Here is a 24156-nt window from a genome sequence, read left to right as displayed (position 1 = left end):
CGCACAGATGGACAGATGACTACGGGAGGCTTTTAAGGAGAAGGGAAAAGTAGACCGAACACTTTTTTTAGAAAAATGATACAAACAGCAGAGGGAAGTATGGCCTGGAGAGCAAGTAAGTGCTTGGATCAGTGTGGTAGCAGTTTTGGATGGAGAGGAAGGGGAGGATTGCTTTAAGGCACTCAATCAATTAGAACTCCCATCCCCCTCATATTCAAAAGACCACCACTTTCCCCAGCTTTAAAACTCTCCCAAAATCACATCTCAGACAAGAAGCCTTCATTTACCATATTTACCCACCCTTCTGTGTCCCCATGTACTTGAATCTGAGCCCAGCCCCACAGCATGTATGTATATGTCCCTATATTCTCCCATTTCACCTATCTGTAATTCATTTAAATATGTCTCCTCTTCCAGACTGTAAGCTCCTTGTCGGATGGGGCCGTGTCTACGTACTCTCCTTAACTGTATTCTCTCAAGCACTTAGTACTGTGCTCTGCACCCAGGAAATATTCAATAAATACCACTGATTGACTGACTGATTGAACTATGATGTAGTGGAAGGATGGAGGGGAGGGGGCTGATTGAGAGCCTTAAAGCCCAAGGTCATGAGTTTCTGCTTAATGAGGAGAGGAATAAGAAATAGCTACTCCATTAGACTGTAAGCTCTTTGAAGGCTTGGAATGTGGGCCTCGCTTTGGTTGTAATCTTCCACTGCTTAGTACAGTGCTTTACAATCGGGACACTTAATACCAAATATAAAACAGGACCAAGGACCTCACTGCTGCAGGGGTTGGAGAAGAGTTCATAGGTACATGAACATACATGAAAGGACCTTATAAATCAACATGTACATACATGTTGTGGGGCTGGGCTCAGATTCAAGTAAATGGGGACACAGAAGGGTGGGCAAAGGGTTCCCTACATTTCTCTCTTTTCCTGCGACAGGCCAGCTGAATGCCAGTCCCGACAAGCAAGAGAGTGCACGTCAGGTGTGTGAGTGCAAGTCAGAGGTACGTGAGCGCGCGCGCTCTCTCTCTCTCTCTCTCTCTCTCTCTCTCTCTCTCTCTCCCCCTGACTCCTTTTCTTCTTCCTCATCTTGGACCACTGGTCTCGTCCCCATTGCAGTCTCCCTTCTAATTCTTTACCATCAACAAAGTAATCTAGTTCTATTTCCCACTTTCATTTCCTTCGTTAGGAGGCATAGCGCCAATTATCTCACTCTTCGATCTCCAGTCCTTACACCGTTCGGCCCCTTGATACCCTGCCACCTCCTACTGATAAACACAGAATAAAAAATTCATGTGCCAAAGCACCTATGGTCCCCACATATTTTACTTTCTCACATTTTCACTTCCTCCAACTGACACTCATGATCAAATCCCTCCTAATTACTATTTTGTATATTTGGAAGGGATAGTCTTATTCAATGGCAGAATATGAGCCTACCTTGCTTGGATATGGCCATTTTTCTTTTGACTTTTCCACTGCTCTGACCCAGAAAGGAGGGGTTCTGGAGATATATGGTTCCCCTGCTCCAGGATGGGGTGGTGCAGAAGGTTCCTCTTCAAGGCAGAGACCCCCACATACACTTTGCAAAATGCTGCAACTCTGCCTGCCTACTTGTTTGATGCATTCTATGCCCCACAGGGGCATGCCTGGCAATTGAGTGAGAGAGGTGCTGCTCCAACCACTAGTGCAGGTTTATGGTTCCAAAGTCTTGGGACTGGAGCTCACCCATCTCATCACCCTGCTCCTTTACTATCTGCAAGTGTTACTTCCATGTTGTATTCTTTCTGGCCAGGGGAATGTGAATGTGAGAACCAGGGTTTAAAATAAAAAACTCAGTGAGTACAAGAGGATTAGTAGACAGGATCCTTGCCCTTAAGGACCTTATAAATCTAGCTGCCAACTGCAATGGGAAATCCGAAGGTGGGGAGACAATTTGGGAGAGAAGGTCAGGATTCACTTTTGGACATACTGATCTGCTAGGTGCAGGCAGGACATCCGGAGGATGTCCAGGAGACCGGCGGAAATGTGATATTTCAGAGGAGAGAGGTTGGCGTTAGTGAAGTAAACCTGGGAGTCATTTTAGTTGAAGCCATGGGAGTGGATGAGCTCCCCAAAGGAGTGAATGGAGAAGTAGTACAGTCCAGTGGAAAGAGCCCAAGCCTTGGAGTCAGAGGACCTGGTTTTTAATCCCAACTCTGACAACTGCTTGCTGTCTGATCCTGGCAAAGTCACTTCAGTTCTCTATTCCTCAGTTGCCTCATCTGTAAATACGGATTCAGTACCCTTTCGGGTTTTTATTGTGGGACAGGGACTGTGTCCAACCTGACTTGCTTGTAATGACCCCAGCGCTGAGGACAGTGTCTGGCACATATTAAGTGGTTAAATTCCACAATTATTAATACCTCTTACTTTATGGTATTTTGTGAAGCCCGTGCCATGTGCCAAGCACTGTACTACGTGCTAGGATAATCAGGTTTGACACAGTTTGGGTCGTACGTGGGGTTCACAGTCGTAATCCCCACTTTACAGATGAGGTAACTGAGGCACAGAGAAATTAAGTGACTTACCATCGTGACACAGCAGATAAGCGGGGGAGCTGGGGTTAGAACCCAGGACCCCTGATTCCCAGGCCCGTGCTCTCGCCACTACACCACACTGCTTCTCCCTCGTTTTCCCTTCTACTTAGACTCTGAGCCCCATGTGGATAGGGACTGTGTCCAACCTAATTAACTTGTACCTGTCCCACTAGACTGTAAGCTTGTCAGGGGCAGGTTAACTCTGTAGTGTTGTGCTTGCCTAAGCACTTAGTAGAGTGCCCTACATATAGTAAGTGCTCAAAAAAATGCCCTTGATGACAATAATGTTCTATCCCAGCGCTGAGAACAGTGCTTCACGTTAAACACATAAATACCATTTTAAAAAGTAAGAAGAAAACAGGACATAGAACAGATACTTGAGGGGCACCCACAGCTTAAGGGGTTGACAGATCAGCAAGAGAGGCAAGATGAAAACCAGAAGAGGCCTGTATCAGAAAAACCATGCTTAGACAGTATTTCCAGGAAAATGGCATGATCCAGTTTATTTGTATTAAAGTATTTTATTCCTATTAATGTCTGTCTTCCCCTCTAGACTGTAAGCTCGTTATGGGCAGAGAACCTGTCTGCTAATTCTGCTGGATTGTACACTCCCAAGTGCTTAGTACAGTGCTCTGGACATAGCGAGCACTCAATAAACAGCATTGATTGACTGACTGATCCACAAGATTGAAGGCAGTCAAGAGGTTCAGGACAATTAGGATTCATCATCATCATCAATGGAATTTACTGAGCACTTTTTTTTAATGGTATTTGTTAAGCACTTACTATGTGCCAGGAACTGTTCTAGGCACTTGGGAGACTACAACAGAATTGACTGACATGCTCCCTGCTCACGGGTTTACAGTTAGAGGGGGAGGTCGATACTGATAGAAATAAATTACATAATAGATAATTTAAAGATATGCACATACATGCTGTGGGGGTTAAAGGAGGGACAAATATCAAATACTACCCAAAGATCAGAGATTCAAGTGCATAGATGATGCAGAAGATAGAGGGAGCCAGGGAAAAAAGGGCTTGATGTTTATGTATATGTGCGCATATATGTGTGTATATATGTATACACACGCACATATATATGGATTAGGGTAGCATCTGGTAGATTCGGCCAGTAAGAGGCATTGATGACCTTGAAGAAAGCAGTCTCAGGAGAGCAAAAGGAATGGAAAACAGATTGCAAAGGAAATGGAGGCAATGGGTGAATACAAACCAATTGAGGAACTTGGACAGAAATGGCAAAAGGGAAATAGGGTAGTAGCAGCAAGATGCAGTGGGATTCAGAGGGTTATTTTAAGAAAGGGGAGAGACAGACATAAAGACAGCAGTCAACAGAGTGCTAGTGGTTGAAGATAGCAGTCAGGGAGAGAGTGGTGGGAGCAAGTGCTTTTAGACAATGAGAAGGAATGGGTTTGGAGGGCCATTTGGAGTGGATAGATTTTTGAAAGCAGGCAAAAGATCTGAGAGAAGAATGAGAAACATGATAGAGTGGATGGAGGAAGGAGGCTGAGGAGATGAGGGAAAGATTTTGAGGATCACGTCTAATTATTTTGAATGAAAAGATTTCAATCTGCGGTGTAATGGGAGATGAGAATACGGAAGAATTGTTGGGCAGCCCAACCCAATTGCCAGGAGTTTGATATGGCAAAAAAATGGGTAGCCATTGGAAGTTTTGGATCCATTTTCTCAAAATGATGAGAAAATCCCACATCTCTACTTTGGGATCCTACTGTTACCTCAAAGTGAATGGGTCTATAGCAGATCTCATTTTCCCCTACTAAGCCCCTAAGTTTTCCCATTTCAGTTGATGATTCTAGCACCCTCCCAGTTCCAGAAACCTGCAACACTGGTGTTATCCTAGACTCTTCTCTATCATTCAATTCTTACTTCCAATCAGCTGCCAAATTCTACTGTTTCTTCACCACACATCTCCTGGATCCACCCTTTCCTCTCCACCCAAACTGCTATCACCCAGGTACAGACTCTCAGGTCCTCCCTTGGCCAAATTATCTCATTAACTTTCTTGCTGGTCTCCCAGCCTCCGGCTTTTCCGACCCACTCCAACATATACTACACACTGCTGTCCTGGATCATCTTCCTGAGGCCTCGCTCTGCCACATCTCCTCCTCAAAACCCTCCAATGGTTCACTGTGTCCTTTTGCATCCAACAAAAATTCCTCATTATCACCTTCAAGGTCTTCACTAACAGATCCCTTTTTCCCTATATGCTCTCTTCACCTGCGAGGCTCCTACTCGCTATCTCCCCTTTTCCCAAGCAAACCTTCTAGCAGTATCTCACTCTCAACTCTCTTGCCTCTGTCCCCTCCCCATCACTATTCCCACCGTTTGAAACTCCTTCCTTCCCTTCAGGCAGACCAAGTTCTCCTTATATTCATATCCCTACTATAATCCCACCACTTCCAACACAATTTCCCTGATTTACTTCCCAGCATCCTGAACCAACACCTCTTTGGCTAATGCTTGTACCTCCCTTAGCACTTACATTTATATGTTCACTGGATTTATTTTAATGACTCCAGCTGTATTTTTATATTTGTCTCCCCTATTAGAGTGTGAGCTCCTTGTGGGCAGGTAACGTGTCAATTTAAGAAATGTCCTTCCCAAGTGGCTAGTACAGAGCCCTGCATTACACTGGGGGGGGTCAATAATTGCTACTACTATTAATACACTATGTCCCTTAATGATGGCATTTGTTAAGCGCTTACTATGTGCAAAGTATTGTTCTAAGCGCTGCGGTAGATACAAGGTAATCAGGTTGTCCCAGGTGGGGCTCACAGTCTTAATCCCCATTTTGCAGAGGAGGTAACTGAGGTACAAAGAAGTTAAGGCACTGCCCCAAAGTCACACAGCTGACAAGCGGCAGAGCCGGAATTTGAACCCATGACCTCTGACTCCCAAGCCCATGCTCTTTCCACTGAGCCAAGCTGCTTCTCTTCTCTCTCTTCTTCCTAGGAAAAGAGTCTTTACTCTGAGTTAATTTGTCACCTTCTTTCAGTTCTAATTTTCAACAGACATGGAGTTACTCTATATTTTCTTATATTTCTATAAAAAATATTGGCCCACAACATTGTTCCTTTTGAATTTAATAGATCCCTTGGGAAGTGCATAAAATTTACATGGGCTGTGGAGGGGCAGGGGACTGCTAAAAACTGTAGGCTAGTGAAAATACTAGTGGACTAGTCGTGTTTTAAAACTGATTTCCAAGGCTAGTCTACTTAAAAAAATTAATAAATCAGAAATATGAAAGTACATTTGTCTTTCAGTAGCATAGTTTAAACTGGAGTTAACACAAATCAATTCTAAACTTTGATGTTTCTATAAGGCTAAAAATACATTCCATTTGCATAACATATTAATTACCACACATCAAGGAGCAATTTAAGAAATATATATTTTAAACTTATTTCACAATAATTCTGCTTAATCGAAAATTCTAAACTATTACTAAGACAGTTATTACTATGGTACACATTTAAGTGCTTATTAAATGCCAAGCATTGAGGTAAATACAAGGTCCCTCTCCTTCATGAAATTCTCTATCTGAGAAATCATGAGGCTAGATACGTTATCCCGACTTTACAAGTGAGAAAACTGAGATTCAGAAAGGTGAAGTCATTTGCCCAAGATTAGAGAGGACACCAGTGGCAGAACTGGGATTAGAACCCAGGGTCCCTGTCTCTTCCCAGTTGGCCATGGTGAGCCCCCGGCAACAGCCCTACTAACATGATATGTTGTGAGACAGTAATTATCAATACCAAAGAGACCATATAAATCACAGAAAATCTATTAACACTAAGTTCAAGAATACTTTGACACATTTGGGAAGATTTTCACAATTTTTACAATAAATTATATTTTATTGCCTAATAATAATGATTGTGGTATTTGTTAAGCACTTACTATGTGCCAGGCACCATACTAAGTGCTGGGTGAATACAAGCAAATCCGGTTGGACACAGTCCCCGTCCCAAATGGAGCTCATAGTTTTAATCCTCATTTAGCCGATGAGGTAACCAAGGCCCAGAGAAGTGAAATGACTTGCCCAAGGTCACCCAGCAGACAAGTGGGGGCGCCAGTATTTGAACCCAGGTCCTTCTGACACCCAGGCCCGTGCCCTATCCACTAGCCAAACTGCTTCTCTATGGGACTTAAACTGAATTAATGATTATCCCTGGACTCTATGCATAAAAATGATAAATTTCCAGGTTAACTGTAATGGTAAAATAAGAACACAAAGGTAAATAAATCTGAAAAGTAGGAGGTGAAGTTCTACTGTCTCATTTGGAAAAATTACATAACACATTAATGACCCAGTTACTTATTCCTTCCATACAAATTCCACTGAGGGACCCATGCTATCACTATTGAAGCCACACACCTAAAAGCATCCTCAAATTGTAACTGATAAAATGGGAGGGAATTTACTGATATTTAGACTTCTATAATTATATCACCTGGTTTGCTGTTTAGTGAGGAATAGCTAGCTGGATTAGCCCAGAACAAACAATGGCACACTGAAAAAAAAAATATTTGCAGAATCCTTATCAATTCCCCCTACAAAATTTTCCTCATTAGGCTATGTGTCAAGCATTGTTCTAAGCGCTGGGTAGATACAAATTAATCTGGTTGGACACAGCCCCTGTCCCGAATGGGACACACACTCTTAATCCCCATTTTACAGATGAGGTAACTGAGGCCCAGAGAAGTTAAGTGACTTGCCCAAAGTCACACAGCAGACATGTGGCAGAGCCAGGATTATAATGCATACACAGTCACATTTAACAACAAGAGACTCAAGGGCACTAAATTGATATCAGCATATTTTTTTCTTCCTGTAGGACTGCATCCTTGAGCAAGCCCTGATAAGCCTGAGAGCCCCACTGAAAAATTCCCCACTTAGGGGACCTGCCAGCCTGTCAGTTAATCAATAGTACTTATTGAGCACCTTCTGTACAAAAGGCACTACTGGGAAATTACATTTGAATAGGTATGAGCCCTACTTTCAAGATACCATGATTATTATTAGACAATAAAATATAATTTATTATAAAAATGGTGAAAATCTTTCTGAATGCATCAAAATATTCTTGAACTTAAGGTTAGTAGATTTTCTGTGATTTATATGGGCTCTTTGGTATTGATAATTACTATCTCACAACACATCAAGTTAGCAGGGCTGGTGCAGACGAGCTCAGCACGGCCAATTGTCTAATGGAAGAGACAATGCTCACTTGCTCTTCGGCTTACCTCTGTTCTAGAAAAGCTGGAAATGTGATTTATCAGTGTGGACTCTGGGGCAGATCTATTGTTTTGTAGCTGCTACACTGGGTATTAGCAAAAAACATTTGTATGACATAAAGCAGGTATTATCTCACACAAATTTAAGCCCCCCTCAAGAAACTTTACACTAAAAAAATTCCTTTCAAATTTTTGCTTCACCTCATGTAACCACTGTCCATAGCTCGCATTTTACATACCACCGAACTTTAATGTCAGTGTACTTTGAGAGTGGAGGGAAAAATATGCAGGCATCAGGCTTCAAATAGTAACAGATCAAAAAGTCGTAATTTGAGGTATGTTCAACTCTGATTGGGCATTCTCACGTTTGACAAGAGAATGGAGACTGGCAAGGCTGGAAGTCCAGCTCAAAAAGCTTATTTATGTGGTATTCGTTAAGTGCTTACTCTGTGCCAAGCACTGAAGTGGATACAAGACAATCAGGATAAACACAGTTCCTGTCACCCATTCATTCATTCAATAGTATTTATTGAGCGCTTACTATGTGCAGAGCACTGTACTAAGCGCTTGGGATGAACAAGTCGGCAACAGATAGAGACAGTCCCTGCCATTTGACGGGCTTACGGTCTAATCGGGGGAGATGGACAGACGAGAACAATGGCAATAAATAGAGTCAAGGGGAAGAACATCTCGAAAAAACCGATGGCAACTAAATAGAATCGAGGCGATGTACAATTCATTAACAAAATAAATAGGGTAATGGAAATATATACAGTTGAGCGGACGAGTACAGTGCTGAGGGGATGGGAAGGGAGAGGGGGAGGAGTAGAGGGAAAAGGGGAAAAAGAGGGTTTAGCTGCGGAGAGGTAAAGCGGGGGTGGCAGAGGGAGTAGAGGGAGAAGAGGAGCTCAGTCTGGGAAGGCCTCTTGGAGGAGGTGAGTTTTAAGTAGGGTTTTGAAGAGGGGAAGAGAATCAGTTTGGCGGAGGTGAGGAGGGAGGGCGTTCCGGGACCGCGGGAGGACGTGGCCCGGGGGTTGACGGCGGGATAGGCGAGACCGAGGGACGGTGAGGAGGTGGGCGGCGGAGGAGCGGAGCGTGCGGGGTGGGCGGTAGAAAGAGAGAAGGGAGGAGAGGTAGGAAGGGGCAAGGTGATGGAGAGCCTCGAAACCTAGAGTGAGGAGTTTTTGTTTGGAGCGGAGGTTGAGAGGCAACCACTGGAGTTGTTTAAGAAGGGGAGTGACATGCCCAGATCGTTTCTGCAGGAAGATGAGCCGGGCAGCAGAGTGAAGAATAGCCTGGAGCGGGGCGAGAGATGAGGAAGGGAGGTCAGAGAGAAGGCTGACACAGTAGTCTAGCCGGGATATAACGAGAGCCTGTAGCAGTAAGGTAGCCGTTTGGGTGGAGAGGAAAGGGCAGATCTTGGCGATATTGTAGAGGTGAAACCGGCAGGTCTCGGTAACGGATAGGATGTGTGGGGTGAACGAGAGAGACGAGTGAAGGATGACACCGAGATTGCGGGCCTGAGAGACGGGAAGGATGGTCATGCCATCCACGGTGATAGAGAAGTCTGGGAGAGGACCGGGTTTGGGAGGGAAGATGAGGAGCTCAGTCTCGCTCATGTTGAGTTTTAGGTGGCGGGCCGACATCCAGGTGGAGACGTCCCGGAGGCGGGAGGAGATGCGAGCCCGAAGGGAGGGGGAGAGGACAGGGGCGGAGATGTAGATCTGCGTGTCATCTGCGTAGAGATGGTAGTCAAAGCCGTGAGAGCGAATGAGTTCACCGAGGAAGTGAGTGTAAATGGAGAACAGAAGAGGGCCAAGAACTGACCCTTGAGGAACTCCAACAGTTAAAGGATGGGAGGGGGAGGAGGCTCCAGCGAAGGAGACCGAGAATGACCGGCCAGAGAGGTAAGAGGAGAACCCACATAGGGCTCATAGTCTAAGAGCTGAAGGGTGATTGCCTCCATCACCCCTATGGAGTTGGCAGCATCTCTGCCACTGAATACAGACTCAGTAACATGATCATGATGATGATAATAACATTTGTTAAGCACTTACTACGTGCCAAGCACTGTATTGAGTGCTGGGTGTAGATACAAGCTAATCAGGTTGGACACAGCCCCTGTAATGGGGCTCACATCATGAAGACTATCAAAGACAAAATTAGGATTAGGGTTTTGAGAGCCATCAACTCACTATATACAAAACTCAAGGGGTCGGTAACTACTTGCAGCTGACGCTTATACCAAGGTGCCCCAAAGCTACTCTGACTGGCACACAATGCCAAACACCACTTTTGTTCCACCTTCTCAGGGTTGTTATTTTTCCACAACCTCGGCTCAAAAATGGTCTACCTCTTTCTGTTGTGAACCTAGCTGATATGCCTGCTTTTCTGTGGTTTCCCAACAATCCACTTGATTACGGCACTTCAGGCCACTGTGACCTACTAAACAGCTTCTAGCAGGGTGCTGGTGGATGTCACATTCTGGAGCTTCACAATCCGAAACATCTTCTAGTGCTGGCCAAGATGCCGCTTTTCTTCCCCAAGCCAGCAATCTATAGCCACAAGACTCTCTCCTCTCTACCCCTTCTAAACTCTGCCCAGAACCTGACCCATTTCCTCAGAGCCCTTTCATTAAAATGATCCACATACATTATACATTTCTTGAAGTCTGCAAAAACAATTCGATGTCTCCACGGTAAAAAAAAAGTCCAATTTAACTTTTCTAACTCTTCTTTGAGCGGCAAATCTACTTACAGATGTAGAAAAATAAAGGTATTTACTCAATAAATGATTTTAAAATCTTTAGCAGAGTTCCATGACACTGACAAAGACCTTTGGTTACTTTAAACCAACAAGAAAAAAAAAATGACAACCATAACTACTACCCTTTTGGAAAAGTAGGGCACTCACATGAGATTTCCGTAAGAAATTAGGGTAACAAATATTCAGAATTTATTTGCAGTGTCTCAATCAATCATAATCATGAGTACTTACTGTGTGCAGCCCATTGTACTAAGCACTTGAACCACTCTCCCTACACTGGACAGCAATAATTATTTCATTGGTAAAGGAAACACTCGCTAGATCAATTTTTTTAGAGGTTTCATCATTTCAGAAACAAGAGTAGCCCATAAAAATACAAATCTAAAATGGAAATCCAGAAAGTAATCTGCAAAGACTTGTGAGAAGCAGCAGCATTTTACTGAGTGCACTTAGTGGAAAGATTTCTGCGCAAAGAGCCAGAAAAAATTACCTCACTCGGCAAACAGTACCATGTGATGAAATCATCACGTCACAGAGTGACCCAAAGCTGTAGCCACTTCACAGCTAAGCTGTTACTGCCAGTGTGGCTAGCTCTGTCACATCTCCCTAGCCCTTCCTACCTTCCAGCCTAGGCCTCTGACAGGAACATAATAATAATGATGTTGGTATTTGCTAAGCACTTACTATGTGCAGAGCATTGTTCTAAGCGCTGGGGTAGACACAGGGGAATCAGGTTGTCCCACATGGGGCTCACAGTCTTACTCCCTATTTCACAGATGAGGGAACTGAGGCACCGAGAAGTGAAGTGACTTGCCCAAGGTCACACAGCTGACAAGTGGCAGAGCTGGGATTCGAACTCATGACCTCTGACTCCAAAGCGCATGCTCTTTCCACTAAGCCACGCAAGCAAAGAAGGAGAAGCCATGTAATGGTCAACTCCGGCACCTGCATCCTCAACAGTAGCTGTCCCAATCCTACCCTATATCTCCCCATCTCCCACAGCTGGGGCAGAGAAAGGAAAGTGGGGCTATAATAGTGACGGTATTTGTGAAGCGCTTACTATGTGTCAAGCGCTGTTTTAAGTGCTGGGGTAAATTCAAGCTAATCAGGTTGGACACCGTCCCTGTCCCGCATGGGGGCTCACGGTCTTAATCCCCATTTTATAGATGAGGTAACTGAGGCATAGAGAAGTGACTTGTCTCAAGTGGCAAAGCCAAGATTAGAACCCAGATCCTTCTGACTCCCAGGCCCATGTTCTATCCACTAGGCCATACTGCTGAACTGGGTGGCTGATGCCAAAGAATATTTGGTGCCCCAACCAAATTTTAAGAACATCATGCTCCTCCACTCCAGTCCACCAGACTGTTTGAGGGGATACAGTTGCCCTTTCCCCTCCCCAACCTATCTGTGCCATTTGCAGCTCTCAGAGAATACCACAAAATGTGCCTCAGAGGCAGGAGAAAGAGAGAGATCCTCCTTCACAGCTTCACTCCGCAGAGAAGTAGAGAGCGCTTCTTCGGGAGCAGCATGGCTCCAGCACCCGTTTCTGACCAGTCCAAGGTGGGTGTGACTGCCCATCTGGGGTCCGTGTTCGCCTCAAAAGCACCATGAAAATGCCTGCATGGCAGAGGCCGGAAGGAGAGCCATTTCAATTCCAGGGTAGTGGCTTCTCCTTGGTGCTGGGCTAGGCTCGCTGAGGTGCACTAAGGTCCCAAGAAGGCCAGGTCTAGCTCGCAAGCTTTAGGGTGCCATTCCGCCTTAAACTGTGAGCCCTCCGCAGGCCAGAGATCATGTCAGAAGTATTAAACTCAGTATTTCACATATTGTAAGCACTTAATATGATGACTGATAAGGAATCTTAATATAGCTAGGCAACAACAGTCCAGTGGTTCCCTACCTCATAAGAATACTGACTTGAACTAATGAGAGAAAAATGAAAGCATTCAGTTATCTGATAGATGACATGAATTCAAGATGGTATTATTGTTATTGCTTTTTTTCCTAGAAGCTTGAAAATGGGGTTAAGGATTGGAGGTGGAGCTCATTAGTGGCTGTCATAACAAGTCAGAACTCGGCTCCAGTAAAAGATAAGTGCCAGGACAGCTGCCCCAATATATACTATGGACATGGTAGGCCTGTTGGCTGGTTGGAGGCAGTACCTGGCCCACCCCCAGTCCCTCCTGTCTCTCCATCACCACCAGGTACAGCCCCACCACTTCCATTTTTCCTCTGCCCCAAGGTGCCTGTGCTGTTTATCCAGTGTGCCTTTGGAGCAGGAGAGGAGGTAGCTGGACTTTGAGGAGGCAATGGGTCCCTTGCCCATGCCCACCTCCCTTCCCTATCCCTACCCCACAAACACCACCCACTCATCGTCTCTTCCCCTGGCCCCCATATAACGTCTCAGGTGATGGCACCCAGTATACACTCAATAAGTTCCACTGATTGATTACAGGGTACCAGCCCAAGCGTATGGGTGATGCAGAAGAAGTAGGAGAAATGAGGGCTTAGTTGGGGAAGGCTTCTTGGAGGAGATGTGATCTTACTAAGGTTTTGAAGGTGGACAGAGTAGTGTTCCGTCGTCCTTGAAGTGAGAGGGAACTCCAGGCCAGAGGCCTGGGCCAGCCGGCCAGAGGTCAGTGGAGAGATAGATGAGATCGAGGTACAGTGAGCGGTTGGCATTAGAGGAGTGAAGTGATCATACTGGATTATAGTAATCAGTGAGGTGAGATATCAAAACGTATTTAATGAGCCCTTACTGGGTGCAAAACACTTCACTAAGTGTTTGGGAAAGTACAATATAACAGAGTTGGGAGGCACTACAGTCTTGAGGGGAAGAAGGACATTATATTAATATAAATAATTTATATTATGTAATTTATAGAATATGTACACATGGTGTCCTCTAGACTGTACACTTGCTGAGGACAGGGAATGAGTCTGTTATATTGTTGTACTGTATTATCCCATTTAGTACAGTGATCAGCACACAAGCAAATACAACTCACTGACAAGGGGTTAATTCCAAATGCCCAAAGGTCACAGATCCAAGTGAATAGAGAATGCATAAGGGAGAGGGAACCAGGAAAAAGGCTTAATTGGGGAAGGCCTCCTGAAGATGCGTCCTTAATAAGGTTCTGAAAGTGGGGAAAGTGCTGGACTGGGAGTGGGAGGGAGTTCCAGCCTGGAATCAGGATATGGGAAAGGGGTGGACGGCAAGATAGACAAGCGGGCACAGTGAGCAAGCTGGCGCTAGAGAAGCGAAGTGTGCAGGCTGGGTTGCATCAGGAGATCAGTGAGGTAAGGAAGGAGGGGGCAAGGTGACTGAGTGCTTTTAAAACCACTGCTAAGAAATATCTGTTTCATGTGGATGGGCAACCAGTGGAGGTTATTCAAGACTGGGAATACATGGGCTTAACATTTATTTTTCTTTGAAAATTATTAGGGCAGCAGAGGGAGAAGTCTGGGAAGTCACTGAGGAGGTTAATGAAATAGTCAAGGCAAGATAAAAATGCTTGGATCAGCACGGTAGCAATTTGGATTGAGAGGGAAGGCTGGATTTTAGCGATGTTGTGAAGGTAGATCTTGCTTCCCTTGTGCAACTGACTAAAAGAAAGGTGTTGTTTAAAGCGGTTACAGTAGTAATAGTGTTTATTAAGCACTTACTGTGTGAAGACCGCTGTACTAAAACCTGGAAAAAGTATACCAAGAGGGTCAGAACTGATCTAACCTTACAATTATGTATGAGGTGAAATGCTGTAATTCATGTCCAGCTGACAAAGTTTCAATCCCACGTTCTAGCAATAATACAACCTTGAATTTTGATAGTGTTTTTATTATTACAAAGTGTTTGTCAGCTATCTAAAAGGAGATGTAAGTCACATGAGGAAATTGAGGCACAGAATGGGTAGGGGATTTATCTAAAGGTCACTGAGCAAGCAGATCAGTGACACAGCTAGCACTAGAACCCAAGTCCTATCCCTCTCCAAATACTAGATGACATCACTAATCCACAGAAACAGTAATACCACCATCCCATTACCCTGACTTTAAAGATGTCAGAATACTTTCATATTCATTAATTTGCCTTCACATTAACCCTCTATCATTCTCATTTTAAAGACAGACAAGTCACATACTCAGCCCAATATCACATAGTAAATAAAGAGCTAACCCAGGACAAGATCCAGTATCCTAATTCTAGTCCAGTGCTTCATCCACAGGATTATATTGAATTTTAAAGATATCCATTTCCCTCATGCATCGATGCCAATAAATACTAAACGTTTGATTTTCCTACATTTATTCAGACCTCCAAGTGTCACTAAAGTATCAAGACATTACCGAAAAAAGGAAATTAAAAAATTCCCCAAAATACAGAACTATAAATATATGCATAAAACAAGTTACATTCATTCATTCAATAGTATTTATTGAGCACTTACTATGTGCAGAGCACTGTACTAAGCGCTTGGAATGTACAATTCAGCAACAGAAAGATACGAACACTGATCTCACCTGTGACATCAGCAACGGAGAAAAGCTAAATCAAAAGTATATATTGAGCACTTACTGCATGCAAAGCATTGTTCTAAGAGCTTGGGAGAATACAGCAGTAAGAGGTTGTAAGACAGCACAACGGCTGAGCTCCATCAAAGGTCTAATTACTTACTACAAATGACAGATGCTCTGGGGAGTGGAACTGTCCATAGGGTTGGTAATTCTGACAAACCAAAAGGTTAAAAAAAGAAAAGGCAGCCTCAAATTATCCTTCCCATATAATTTCAGCTTACTTTCTACTCCAGTACAAATAAAACCATCAGGACTTCTTGCTTTCATTCAATCTCTTTACTAAACATTTCTAGTCTCATGACTTTAAAAAAAAAAAAAAGGAATCAGACTCTCTAAGGATGTCAACTTGGACACAACCTTATTCTCCATGCCTCAGGGAGTTGCCAGTAGTGTGCAAAATTACATTTTACCTCATAGAGAATCTACTACTAAACTGATACTCTCAGCTACAGCATAAAAAGAAAAAAACATACTCCGGTCCCAGGTATAACCTAATTCTTTATATAGAGGCTCCAATTCAAGAGAATCATGACTCTTTCCCAACTACCAGTTACTTCCCCACATCTTGATAGAGAAAGAGAAAGAAAATCCTGAGAAAGATAAGCAGAAAGGTATAAGGATGAACTCAGTGAAGCAGAAGCTTCCTTAAAGGTTGAAAACTTATTAATGAGGTTTATCGGTTGGATACAGTAGGTCGATAAACCCCATTAGTAAGTTTCTGCCCTGTGTCTTAACACTACCAAAGAACTGATGAAACCTAGGGAAGGAAAAAAAGGGTGGAGAAAAATAATTTTCACAAGAGAATTTTACAATGCTAGAAGAAATCTGAATGCCAAGAGTGAAAAACTAAGTGCAGGAGAAAAGTACTTGGATGGACTAAGAAAGAAAACCATGCTGGCTGCTGTGATTAAGCTTCTCATTTTCAGCTGAGATTTCCAGGCCAGAGAGGTTTGGAGAGTGAGTAGTCTGGTCTAAAGTGACCGTGGCCAGGATTTCTTTTTTGGGGTTGGTGGGGATGGAAGGGGGAGCCAGGGTCTAGTGGGGATACACTCCCTACATGATCAATGTTTATCACAGCAGTAGCACCATTACTTTCTCACTCCTCTGAATATTGCTTTAGTTGGGATCAACTATAAATTCATACAGAACTCTATCAAAACATTTTTTAAAAAATTTTCAGTCCAAATTCAAATGTTCAGAATCAAGAGAAAGGTAAAAGGGAGCGAAAGGAACAGTGGGAAAAGTGTAGAAGATATTTTTATGGAATGTGAACTGGAAAGAAAGAAATGTACACTATTACTTCTAAAAGGCTTATTTCTCTCACAAACTATACAATTTAACATTTGTCACAAACACTTCAAAGGTGAGGAGCAGTGAAGTGGAAAGAAAATGGAACCTCACAATGAACTCTAAACTGCTTAATAGGTTTAAGCCTTTTGAAAAGTTTAGTAAAACCAGTTTCTAAATTAAGCTCTCCCACTTAACACAACAATTTTAAAGGGAACCTGAACTTGTGGTTTTGCTGAACTCAAATACTTCTCCCAACTCAAACCCATGAAAAAAGTGAATAAAATTGGAATCATGCTACTGATAAATGACCTTACTATTACACCAGTAGAAGGGCAATTCAAGTTAGGATCATAAAGCAGTCTTCATGCTGCTTCAGTTCTGGCACATTTCACGGTCACCCTGTAAAACTCTACCTTATAATGTGTTCAAATGTTTTGAAAAGTTCAGTAAAATCACTTTCTAAATCAATCAACTGTTTCATCACAGATTTTTACTTTTTCTCATTGCGATATCAACGTATACCAATGAAAATATGTTAAAATGCATATTACTGAAATGTTGGCAGACCTAATAATGAGATGAATTCTTTTTTGAAGAAACTGAAGCAGTACAAGTTCTCCAGTAAATAGTTACCTTTCTAAGGCACTCACCCAGACCCTAAGATATTGAAATAATCTGGCCTATAAGCATACACAATGAAGAAAGCAAACAGTCCTTCCTTGCTTTATGGGAGCATAGATTGAGTAACTAGAAAATGAAAAGCATCTAGAACAGCAAATAAAATAAAATTTGAAATAAAACAAAACACACCATATTTAATCCCTTACACTCACAAAACATGCTTATCCCAGTGACTAACTACTCAACTATAGCTGTTATACAAGACTTCTCTATTCCAACTGTTGAAATATTTCACTAAGAGAAATGCCTGTTCAGCAAGTTTTTAAGAGCAGCCAATTCAACCTGTTTAGAAGGGTTAGTCCACTCTTGCATCTTTAGTATTAAGAAACAATTATTTCACTGGAACAAAACAATTCTATATGGGGAACCATATGTAGAGATGCAGTGTGGCCCAGTGGATAGAGCACAGGCTCAGGAGTCAAAGGGACCTGGATTCTAATCCCGGCCCCACCACTTGTCTGCTCTGTGACCTTGGGCAAGTCACTTCACTTTGCTGTGCCTCAGCTATCTCGATTGTAAAATGGGGATTAAGACAATAAGCCACATATGGGACATGGACTGTGTCCAACCTGATTTGCTTGTATCTATCCCAGTGCTTAGAATAATGCCTGGAACAAAGGAAGCGCTCGCTTACCATATACCATAAAAAAATGAAAAATATAATTAATGATAAAAGGATTACCGAAGAAATCCGCCCAAACAAAACCAGATCGATCAATAAAATTCAAGATAACAATTTTAGTTACAATTATCTTATTTTTTTTGGTATGAGAATGACTTACTTGGCCAAAGCTTGAAAACATTAACTAAACAAGGCCTAATCCGCTAAGCATATTAGGTCCGATTAGAATAATAAGGTTACCTAGCTTTCCAAAACAAAAATAATATAATGTTAGGGAAGTGGAAACTGATCATTATCATCGTTACTAACACTGTTTTCGAATGGCCTATTTTAGTAGTGATAAATAAACAAGCTTCTGATGTATTTTGCTGGAACGCATTAAAAAAAGCAGCCTTTGAAAATATTGGGAGTCCACCCAGTGCTTCCTAAAACACATTTAACTATTCTTTTTTACAGGATTCTACAATGAAGCACTTTTGATGTTCAACCGAAGGGATAGCTTTAAAAGTTTCCGTCACTAATCCAGGATTGCCCGCTCCCTTTCCACTGTACTTCAGGATGATGCTTCTGTAACAGATGTGTCGACAACTGAACCCTTGAAAGCACTCTTGAAAAAAAAAATTCATCAAACCATGCCCTTCTTGGCTTTATTTAAATTTCAAACCAGTTATCTGCCTAACATGGGCAACAAAGACCCAGTCCCCATCTACCAAGGAGACCAGATACGGAATTGCTTTAAGATCGGATTTGTCAATCAGGGGGGGATCTGGGCTGGCAGGTGGTAACACATTGCCTCTATCCAGGGAAATCCCGTTCACTAAAAATCCCACCATTTTACCGACCCTACATTCAAACAGCACACCGACAAAAGATCTTGTCTAGTCCAGGGATTGATGGGAATAGTTTGTCTTCTTTGTATCTATTCTTGCAGTTGCAAGACTAGAATAATGTCTAATGACGTCTGACATCTTCCGAAAAAGCCCCTCGTGATTCGGCCCGCCACGACAAATACCCCAAAAAGGTAAATCACCTTACCTATTCCGTAGGCTTTCGCACAGATCCATTGTAGATTAGCAGCTATTTTTGCCCTGGCTGAATCATAGTGCTCCGAAGGGACAATCTCCAACGCGCTGTCAGTCAGGGCCTCCATTTTTCTCCTGGTGCTATTTCCCCCGATACAAACATCAACATCCACCATCTAAAAACCAAGAAAGGATCCTCAGATCTCACCCCGGCAAAGGAAATATATCAAAACAAAATCAGAATCAAGCCTGTCGTTGTCAACCCTCCTCCCCATTCCCCCTCCTCACGCCCCTTCCCCTCCCCGCAGCACCGGTGCATATTTCTATATTTTTCTCTATTTTATTAGTGATGTGCACATATCTATAATTCTATTTATTTTGATGGTATTGTTGCCTCGTTGTTTTCGGCCGCCTGTCCCCTTGTAGACCGTGAGCCCGTTGTTGGGCAGGGATGGTCTCTGCCTCCCAACTGTCCATTCCAAGCGCTTCGTCCAGTGCTCTGCACCCACTAAATTCGACCGAATGCATGAATGCACCCACCCCTCGCCAGGCTGGTCAAGGCACCACAGGCCCTGCATGTCCACTCGTCCCCAGCTCCTAACGCCCCACGGCTTGGATGAAACAAACAAACGGACAAACCAACGCCACGGCCGGGAATGGCTGAAATTGCTGCGGGGCAACGACCTGGCATTTCCCCCACTTTAAAACTGCGCCTTGCTGCGGGTCTCGCCTCCATTATTAACGACCAAAGCCCTTTTCTCAATTCAGGGGGTGGAGGGGGACGGGAGAGAGGGACCTAAAGGGGCCTAGATTCAAAAGAGGGAGCTTGCCACGTTTCTACCTGCTACAAACCCGTCAGGCCTTGCTGGGCATCCTTGCTAAACACACATCCCTACTCGGGGGTGGGGGGGACTAAAACGTGCTAAATCACAATGCCCCCCGCCCTCCATTCTGCGCCTCTCCCAGAAAGCGGGCGGCTCCCGTTCATTGTGACAGGGAGGCAGGTGACACACACACGTTGGGCAGAGGACGGGAGGCCGGTCCTTTTTTTGCAGCCCCCGGCCTGGGGTCCTCCCAAAGATGGAGGTGGGGGGGGGGGGGGAGGACGGCCGCGGCCTACCTAGCAACCGGCCGATGGCGGGGGGAGGACCGGGCGGCCCCTGGGGAATGGGGGGCGGCCAGGCTTTCCGCAGAACCCTCCCCTTTCCCCCCACCGTCCCCCACCAACCTCCCGCCGCCGCGTCCGTGTCCGGCGGCCGCTCCTTCATGCTGCCGGCGAGGAGGGCGGGACGGCGCGCGGGCGGGCGCGCGCCCGGAGGGAGGAGGCGGGCGCTCGCGCACGGGGCTCGCGCACGGGGCTCGCGCCGCCGCCCACAACGGCTCGGCCGGAGCGGGGGCGGCAACTGCGCAGGCGCGAGGGCTCCCTTCGCCCTCCCTTTCTGCAGGTGGCCCGGGCTCCCAGAATCCTCTCCTTCCCTCCCTCTCCTCATTAACGCCACCCCAAGCCCAGGCCTCCATTAAGCCACAGACCTGGCCTGGTCGTTCATTCAGGCTGGGTGCAAGAGCACTGGACTAAGCGCTAGGAGGGGACAATTCAGAGAGAGCGTCCCCGCCCCACAAGGGGCTCGCCGTCTAAAAGACGCTTACTGGGTGCAGAGCACTGGACCAAGCGCTTGGACTGGGCAACTAGGCAACAGAGAGAGACCATCCCTGCCTACCATTCGTTGCTATTGTTTTTGTCTTTCTCCCCCGACTAGACTGTAAGCCCATCAGTGGGCAGGGATGGTCTCTCTCTGTTGCCAAATTGTACATTCCAAGCACTTAGTACAGTCCTCTGCACATAGCGCTCAATAAATACTATTGAATGAATGAATGAACAATGGGCTCCCCATCTAAAGGTGGGGGCAGACAGACAACAAAACAAGTAGAGAGGCATCAATATCATCAAGATAAATAAAATCATATAGACACATCATTAATAAAGTAGAGAAATAATATACACAATCTTCCCCGGGGCCTCGAGATCCCCCTCACAACCCAGCTCTGCCACTTGTCAGCTGTGTGACTGCGGGCAAGTCACTTCTCTATGCCTCAGTGACCTCATCTGGAAAATGGGGATTAAGACCGTGAGCCTCACGTGGGACAACCTGATTACCCTGTATCTACCCCAGTGCTTGGAACAGTGCTCTGCACATAGTAAGCGCTTAACAAATACCACATTATCATCATTTCCTTTGGGATGACAAAGCCAGTCATATAGGGGGTTTTCCTTTGGCTTTTTTTAATGGTTTTTGTTAAACACTTAGTACATGTCAGATTCTGTTCTGAGCTCTGGGGTAGAGTGTCTAATGGTCTTTGTAAATAATAGTAATGAATATGGCATTCGTTAAGCCCTTACTACGTGCCAAGCACTATTCTAAGCACCAGGGTAGAGTCTGATGGTCTTTGTAAATTATAGTAATGAATATGGTATTAAAGCGCTTACTACAAGCCAAGCACTGTTCTAAGCATCGGGGTAGAGTAATGGTGTTCGTAAATAATAATAAAATTATGGTATTCGTTAAGCACTTACTATGTGCCAAGCACTGTTCTAAGTGCCGGGATAGAGTCTTATGGTATTTGTAAATAATAGTATTCATTCAATAGTATTTATCGAGCGCTTACTATGTGCAGAGCACTGTACTAAGCGCTTGGAATGAACAAGTCGGCAACAGAGACAGTCCCTACCGTTTGACGGGCTTACGGTCTAATCGGGGGAGACAGACAGACAAGAACAATGGCAATACATAGAGTCAAGGGAAAGAACATCTCGTAAAAACAATGGAAACTAAATAGAATCAAGGCGATGTACATTTCATTAACAAAATAAATAGGGTAATGAAAATATATACAGTTGAGCAGACAAGTACAGTGCTGAGGGGATGGGAAGGGAGAGGGGGAGGAACAGAGGGAGATGGGGGGAAAAGAGGGTTAAGCTGCGGAGGTGAAGGGGGGGCGGTAGAGGGAGAAGGGGAGCTCAGTCTGGGAAGGCCTCTTGGAGGAGGTGAGTTTTAAGTAGGGTTTTGAAAAGGGGAAGAGAATCAGTTTGGCGGAGGTGAGGAGGGAGGGCGTTCCAGGACCGCGGGAGGACGTGGCCCAGGGGTCGACGGCGGGGTAGGCGAGACCGAGGGACGGCGAGGAGGTGGGCGGCAGAGGAGCGGAGCGTGCTGGGTGGGCGGTAGAAAGAGAGAAGGGAGGAGAGGTAGGAAGGGGCAAGGTGATGGAGAGCCTTGAAGCCTAGAGTGAGGAGTTTTTGTTTGGAGCGGAGGTTGAGAGGCAACCACTGGAGGTGTTTAAGAAGGGGAGTGACATGCCCAGATCGTTTCTGCAGGAAGATGAGCCGGGCAGCGGAGTGAAGAATAGACTGGAGCGGGGCGAGAGAGGAGAAAGGGAGATCAGAGAGAAGGCTGACATAGTAGTCTAGCCGGGATATATGTTAAGCACTTAGTACGTGTCAGATACTGTTCTGAGCTCTGGGATAGAGTCTAATGGTATTTGCAAATAATAGTAACAATTACGGTATTTGTTAAGTGCCAAGCACTGTTCTAAACACCGGAGTAGAGTCTAATGGTATTTGTAAAGCGCTTACTACATGTCAGATACTGTTCCGAGCACTGGGGTAGAGTCTGATAGTATTTGTAAAACGCTATCTGCCAAGCACTGTACTAAGCGCTGGGATGGATACGAACAAATCTGGTTGGACACAGTTCCTGTGCCATGTAGGGCTGACAGTCTCAATCCCTGTTTTACAGATGAGGTGACTGAGACACAGAGAGGTGAAGTGACTTGCCCAAGGCCACACAGCAGACAGGCGGCGGAGCCAGGATTAGAGACCATGAGACGACCTGACTTCCAGGCCCTTGGTTTAACTGCTATACCATGCTGCTTCCGAGCTGATCGGGTTGGACACAGTCCCTGTCCTGCATGGGGTTCACAGTCTTAGCAGGAGGGAGAATGGGAGAACCGAGGCCCAGAGAAGTTAACTGACTTGCCTGAGGTCACATAGCAAGCAAAGGATAGAGTAGTGATTAGAACCCAGGTCCTCCGGCTCCCCGGTCCAAGCTCTTTCCACTAGGCCATGCTGCTTCAGTCCTGTTTACGAGTCCTTCCCCACCTTCTGCCCCGTCTGTTTGTCTTAATGTACCCTCCAGGTCCCATGCCACGTCTCTTGGGACCCTTGCAGCCCCAGGGGGAGCAATTAGATCTTACCCTAAATTTTCAAGGGGCCCTAATGGTGCCTGCACCCCGTTAAACAGCAGATTCTGGGAAACCATGCCCAAACAAATAACCTCTCAGGGAAGGTACTGCATAATAAAATCACCATCATCATCAAAAGCCCTATATTAAGCTTATAATTAACTCTAATGATACCTTGAGTTTATATAGGGCTTCTCTTTGGAGGAGCTCAAAGCCAAAGGAAGGCCTGCCCCAAATTACAAAAGCTACGGCCAGAGCAGGTGCAGTTTATGTGGGAGCAGCCTACTGTGGTGGGATTGGAAAGCGAGGCAAGCATTCAGTCATATATATTGAGCGCTTACTGTGTGCAGAGCACTGGACTAAGCATTAGGGAGTCTAAACTGGAGGGCACACTTAAGAGATGGAGGCCTTGTGATTTTGGCAGAAAGCAAGCAAGTTCCTTTCTCCCTTAGTTTCTTTAGCTGTTTAATAGGGGTAATAGAATTAGCCCGTTCACAGGACAGAAAGATAAATGCTGACTTTCATTCTGAGGGATTGGGGTTTTCAGCAGGAGGAAGAAACAGGGCAGAAGAACCCAATCTTCTCTTCTCTACTTGGAAATTGTACTCTGTGCAAGCTTGTAAAAAGCTCTCGGGTCTTCTTGGAGGCCTGGGATGAGGGAAGTTGAGAGTCGCCTAAAGAGCTGTGGGTTTGAAACATGATGTCCTCACCCCGACAGATGGAAATCAACGGAGAGAATGGCTCATCATCCCATGGAAGTGACAACCCTGGACAAATATATAGAATCCACTACCGTTCTATGTTGTTCAGGAAGAAGTTATCAATAAATTCAAGAAGCGATTGAATCAATGAATGGATTTCAGATCCAAAATGGATTGTTAGAGGAAAAAATAGGGGTGTTAGAAGGTATAATCAAGTGCTCCTTTAATGTGGGTTTGTGTTCCTGAAGAATGGTGTGTTACTGAAAACGGATGTACTATTCACGCCGTCCGACACCGCGTACATAAGCAAAATAGCTTCTTTTAACATCACATCGCATTGTATCCAGGCAGATGCATGTTGTCATGCAAAAAGAAAAAAAAAATTCCCTAATTCCTCAATAGCA

The 24156-nt window shown here is 44.7% G+C and overlaps 1 protein-coding gene and 1 long non-coding RNA gene across 5 annotated transcripts in view; one reads left to right on the top strand and one right to left on the bottom strand.

Annotated features, from left to right (window-relative positions):
• The window catches only part of CAMSAP1 (calmodulin regulated spectrin associated protein 1), an 88685-nt gene that overhangs the window by 38458 nt on the left and 26071 nt on the right, over positions 1–24156 (bottom strand). For 3 of the 4 annotated variants that reach the window (XM_029062422.1, XM_029062427.1, XM_029062426.1), the window contains exons 1-2: positions 20044–20114; positions 18829–18991 (exon numbers count right to left, since the gene is read on the bottom strand). In XM_029062422.1, the coding sequence (XP_028918255.1) occupies positions 18829–18991 (163 nt within the window). In that variant the 5' untranslated portion in view covers positions 20044–20114. Of the gene's footprint in view, positions 1–18828; positions 18992–20043; positions 20115–24156 lie in introns of those variants that run through there. The other variant, XM_029062423.2, reaches the window with a different exon arrangement.
• On the top strand, positions 947–18428 carry LOC120638332. Its single transcript, XR_005659937.1, has 2 exons — positions 947–1013; positions 18250–18428. It is a non-coding gene; the product is annotated as an uncharacterized LOC120638332 (long non-coding RNA).

This window comes from Ornithorhynchus anatinus, chromosome 4 (genome assembly GCF_004115215.2).
Source record: "Ornithorhynchus anatinus isolate Pmale09 chromosome 4, mOrnAna1.pri.v4, whole genome shotgun sequence".
NCBI classification, from domain to species: domain Eukaryota; kingdom Metazoa; phylum Chordata; class Mammalia; order Monotremata; family Ornithorhynchidae; genus Ornithorhynchus; species Ornithorhynchus anatinus.
Note: the sequence above shows the minus strand (reverse complement) of the source record. Positions and strands in the feature narration are given on the sequence as shown.